The 5,422-nt window shown below is 55.4% G+C and overlaps 1 protein-coding gene across 2 annotated transcripts in view; it reads right to left on the reverse strand.

Moving 5' to 3' along the window:
• Positions 1–1,165: 1,165 nt before the first annotated feature.
• Positions 1,166–5,422, reverse strand: part of C1QTNF6 (C1q and tumor necrosis factor related protein 6) — a 7,322-nt gene continuing 3,065 nt past the window's right edge. For both annotated transcript variants that reach the window (XM_010860559.1, XM_010860558.1), the window contains exon 3: positions 1,166–3,494. In XM_010860559.1, coding sequence (XP_010858861.1) covers positions 2,947–3,494 — 548 coding nt within the window. In that variant the 3' untranslated portion in view covers positions 1,166–2,946. The remainder of the gene's footprint in view (positions 3,495–5,422) is intronic.

The following is a 5,422-nucleotide window of genomic DNA, read 5'->3' on the forward strand; positions in this document are numbered from 1 at the left end:
TGAGCTAAGAGCATGGAGTAGGGGAACTTCCCTGGTTGTCCAGTGGTTAAGATTCCGTGCTTCCAGTTCAAGGGGCATGTGTTCAATTCCTGGTTGGAGAACTAAAATCCCATAGGCCATGGGGAATGGCCAAAAAATAAAAAAGAGCATGCAGTAGCCTTCCTCCCCTGAGCAGCCCTGTTAGGACCTCTTGCATGAGAACTGTGAGAACTTCAGCTGTGGTAGGAAACCTCCTTAAGAGGCCAGATGGGCTCCAAGAAAGCAAAGGTTTGTGCCTCCCTCTGCCTGGGTGTCCACAGGCTCAGGTGAATCCTGGGAATCCTGGCACAGTTATAGTGGGCTTGTCTTTATAGCATCCTCTTCCACGTGGTACGGAGAGAACCACTGAACACAGCAATAGGCACGTGGGCAGCACAGGATACTGCCATCAAGCCAGTAAGGGGAGTCAACACAGATGACTTTAAGTAATGACTAAAGATGACTAAAGATACTTAAATTATCTTTATGTGAGTGGCTGCTGTGCTAACTCAGAAGTCAGAACTCACAAAGACTGCTCTTTGTACCATGTGCAGCACTTTCCTCCAGAGAATATCCAGTGATTCTCCAGTAAACATTACACACAGAATGTGAGACCGAAGTCCCAAGTGAGGATCTGTGGTTTGTTCTGCACGTCCAAGGGCCTCACTAGAACACAAACTCCATGGGTGTTCTCTACTGGGAGGTGATGGATTATGCCCGCCTCCACTGAAGCTTCCAAGCTTAGTGGGGTACCCAGCACAAAGTAGGTGCTCAATAGTTGTGGCTCCAAGGATGAACACTGCTCTCACTAGGCAACCTCTCTTCTAATCCTTATGTCCACCCCCATAAGGGGGACAATTAGCATTCCCATTTTACCAGACAAGGAAACTGAGGCTCAGAGACATGGGGACTTTCCCAAGGCCACAGCCAGGGAGTGGCACAGCAGACTCAGCTGGCTCCACTGCCTCCAAGGCGCACAGGCTGGGTGAGTGACCAGAGGCGCTGGCTTCTCTGTGGCTGGGAAGCACGTGTATAGATCCCTGGACTGCCTTGGTCCCTCTGGAGCCCTGAACCTGGGCGCAGCAGAATGGGACACACTGGCCTCCCAAAGTGGGCAAACAAACAGAGCAGAACCAGCCAACCTGAGTTGCCAAGAAGACATAAAACCTTTAATCACACTGGTCAAGCAGGGCAGGGGTGAAGTCAGGTTGGGGAAGTTGGGGCTGTTGCACAGGACCAGCCTTCAAGGCACCAGGTCAGGCCCTGCTGCCACCCCCCCAGCCATGTGGCCATGGCTCCCTTGGCTAGGAGTAAGCACCAGAGACCAGCACCGGGGTCACCTCTGCCCCCAAGTCCACACAAGCACCAATGGGCGGGGGCCGTCTCCTTCTAGGAAGAGATTCCGGCCACCTGGGGCTGGGGAAAGGGAAGGCTGGGGGCCTCCAGGTTGACCCACCCTGGGAGGAGGGAAAGGACAGAAGTCCTGATGTCCCTCAATTTGCCTCAGCCTCTCCCAGTGCCTCCCTCAGCATCATGGCTCAGAGGAGCATCCCCGGACTGACCTGGAACATGACTGGCTTCAGTTCCCCAGACCTGCTGAGGGGTCCAAAGCCCGGTGTCTTCCTTCGTGGCTCATTGCCCGGCAGTGGCATTTGTAACTGCATCAGCAGCCAGAGGCAGCTCTGCTGGGCAGCAGGGCCTCAGCACCTTAACAGAGTGTGGAGGGCCAGGGGCATGGGCTGGCAAGGGGCATCAAGGAGGTCAGAGCACCTGGGGACAGACATCAGTGTCTGACAGCGGCTGGGAGCCTGGGAGGATGGAGGCCCAGGCAGCTTTGGCAGAGAGGGCTGTGCACGGCCCTGACAGCACCAGGGAGCAGGGCAGGGAGGGCATGCCCGGAGGGTGGTGGTGGGTAGGAGCCCTCACAGGCATCCATCCCAGCTGTGTAGGGAGCTTGGTCTGGGCTTCTTTCTTCAGGGGATGCCTTACCCCAAAATGCCTCCAAACCCCTGGGTCCTCTCCTGATAGCACCTGTCCCCTGACCAAGGTCCCTCTGGGTTTGCTTTAAAGATGGGCATGGGGCAGAAAAGAAAGGAACAGGCAGAGGATACCCATTTCACCTCGGTACCCTAACCTGTCAGCCTTGAGTGGTGGGTAATGAGGGGCCACAGTGCCTGAACGCCCAGAACACCGATGTATATGATCAGAGCCCCAAGAAGTTCTCTGGGGCTGTTTTCAGGATCCTCTGTGTCTCCCCTTCCCGGCTGGACTGGGTGCTCCCCAAAAGCAGGGCTTGTGTCTGCTTCGCCTCAGCCTTCCCAGAGCCGGGCACAGAGAGGGTGATCAGTGAATGTTCAGCGACTGAATAAACGCACTATGGGTGTGCATGTGGTGGGCAGACAGGAGTTCAGAGAGAAGGAAGAGGTTGCAAGAGACAAAAGGAGGAAGTATCCTAGAAAGATGAAATTTAAGGATGTTGGGAAGATTCCAGAATGTTGGGAAGATTCCAGAGTGTTTGGAAAGTACCAAAATGTTGTGAAAGCTGTAGGACCTGGTTACTCAAGTGGGGTTCCAGAGACCAGCAGCACCGGTAATCACTCAGGAATGTACTAGAAATGCTGAATCCTGGGCCCAATCCTGGGCATTTCAGCACAATGCCCCAGTGATTTGTATCACATTCAAGTTTGAAACTGGCTGGTCTACAAGGTTGAGAAAGTTCTAGAAGATTTAGGTTAGGAGGTTTCTTAAAATGTTCAAGAGGAGAGAGGCAGGAACAGACTAGGAGGGGTGATGGAGGGAAAAAAAGAGGTGGAAGCCTGCTCAGAATGCCAGGTCAGGGGCCCATTTTACAGATGGGCAAACTGAGGCCCCCACAGGAGACAGACCTGCCCACAGCCACCCCAGGCCAGAGCTGCCCCAGGGGAGGCACTAATCGTCCTCGGGCTTGATGAGGTGGCCGCTGAAGGTGATGTAGGTGTCTATGTCGTCGCTGTAGACGGCATTCTCACGCTCGCGCTTGAAGAGCCGTGCCCAGACGCGGTCGCCCGGTGCCAGGGCCAACATCACGCTCTGGCTCTGCATGATGCTGCGGTCGCTGGGCTGCGCGTACAGGATGACGGCCGCCTTGTCGTTGTGCACCACGTGCACGTAGGTCTCCTTGAAGTTCCAGCTGTGCACATTAAGGCTGAAGAAGTAGAGGCCGCCCAGGGGGGCGACGAAGTGGCCGGCAGCCAGGTCGAAGTGCCCGTCGGGGTTCACGAAGACCGTGTCAAAGAGCAGTGGCTGGAAACCCTCGCTGCTGTGCAGGGCTGTCTTGCGGCCCACCGAGAAGGCTGAGAAGCGCGTCTGGCATGGACTGCCAGGGCTGCCCGCCTGCCCCTTGGCACCCTTGATGCCCTGGGGGCCACGGTCCCCCCGGGGACCCTCCCTGCCCAGCTTCCCAGGTGAGCCCAGCAGGCCTCGGTCCCCTTTGTCACCTGTGGGGACAAGAAGAGGAAAAGTCAGGGTAGGTGCCCAGGGCTGCTTCTAAGCATCTGCAGAAGGCTCTACCCTGCCAAGAGAAGGTAGGCCAGAGGAACAGTAAACTGAGCACCTACTGCATGCCAGGCATCACTGCCCCAAATGACGCTTTAAAGGAGACACCATGTCCACCACCATTCATAGGGAGGTGAAGGGACTCGCCTGGGTGGCATGGCACGGATTAGGAGCAGGGCGGCATGCATGCAAATGTTCAACTCTTTGTGACCTCATGGACTGTAGCCCACCAGGTTCCTCTCTCCATAGGATTCGCCAGGCAAGAATCCTGGAGTGGGTTGCCATTCTCTTTGTCAGGGGATCTTCCCCACCCAGAGATCAAGCCCGCATCTCCTGCAGGTGGGTTTTTTACCACAGAACCACCAGGTAAGTGCCACTGTGCATGCTAAGTCGCTTCAGTCATGTCCGACTCTTTGTGACCCTAGGAACTTATAACCTGCCAGGCTCCTCTGTCCATGGGATTTTCCAGGCAAGAATACTGGAGTGGATTGCCATTTCTTCCTCCAGGGGAGCTTCCTGACCCAGGGATCGAACCCAGGTCTCCTACATTGGCACGCAGATTCTTTTCCACTGTGCCACCTGGGAAGCTATGCTTCTTGAGGAAACAGATCCCAAATATTTTGCTGCTGTCTGTCACAGTGCCAGTAATTACCCTCAGTCACATCCCTTTGAATGAAACGGACAGCCCTGTGTTCTCCCGGGGCCCCCTCTGACCACAGCAATGTTGCTAGGAAGAGGCAGAAAAGAGGGCACAGGCCCTCGGAGGAGAAGCCTGGAGAGAAGCAAGGAGGGGGGCGTCTGGGTCTCTGCAGAAGTCTTCCTCACCAGCCCCATTGGTGAAGTAACTACCCCATCACATGCCCTGCATTTTACAGGTTGCAGAGCACTTTCTTCATCCCAGTCCCGAGGGATGGTAGTCATAGTTTATATATGATGCAGCGAGCCCAGGAAGGAAGAGACCTTGCTGCCCCACACAGCAAGGAAGCTGAAGAGCTGCGGCTGGGACCCAGGGAAGGTGAAAGGTGCCTTCCGCCACAGCAGATGCCCACCCACCTAACAGGCAGCTGGAGAGGTGGCCCAGGAGAGGTGACATGGGATTTTATGGAGGACAGTTGCGGGGAAGTACTGTCGACAGCCAGGTACCTCGTTAACCTCACACAGAGGGCTCTGCTGGCCTTGGGGAAGCGGTGATGTGTGAGGTGGTGAGAAAATCGGGGAGAGGAAGAGAGGGTCTCAGATCTGTGGAGTGGAGTGGTCCTCTGCATTCCTCCCCATAAATCCTAGCTCTGCCCCTGACAGTGGTGTGACCCCAGAAGATCTCCTCCTCTCTCGGAGGCTCAGGTTTCCCCATCTGCAAAGTGGGAGGATTAAGTATACCACCCTCACAGGGTTGTTGTGAGCAAAGACGGAGGTAAGAATGTCAAGGGCCCGGCCCTGGGAGTGACCAGCTGTTCGCAGCCCCTAACAGCAGAAGTAGCTCTCTTGGGGTCTGGTCTTAGAGGACAGGGAGTCAGCTCTCACTTGAATGGCTTAGGGGGTCCCCACAGCTCTCCCACTTCTAGCCTTGTCTTCCACCACCTAGTCTCCAGGAGAAATGAGAGGGATCCACTGAAACCTAAGCCGGGTCAGGCCCCTTGTCTGCTCAACCCCTCCCTTGCTCCCTATCTCACTCAGAGAAGAAACCCACAATTTGTTTCTAACCTCAGCTCCTCTGCTTGTCCCCTGCTCCTTAAACATACCCGGTCCATTATTCACTCTGTGAATAGAGTGACCTGCTATTCACTCTGCCTGGAATGCTCTTCCCCAGGTATCTACATGGCTTCTTCCCCACCTTCTCAGTGAGACCTCCCCTGACCACCCCATTCAATAT

This window comes from Bison bison, unplaced genomic scaffold, assembly GCF_000754665.1.
Source record: "Bison bison bison isolate TAMUID 2011002044 unplaced genomic scaffold, Bison_UMD1.0 scf7180017864468, whole genome shotgun sequence".
NCBI classification, from domain to species: Eukaryota; Metazoa; Chordata; class Mammalia; order Artiodactyla; family Bovidae; genus Bison; species Bison bison.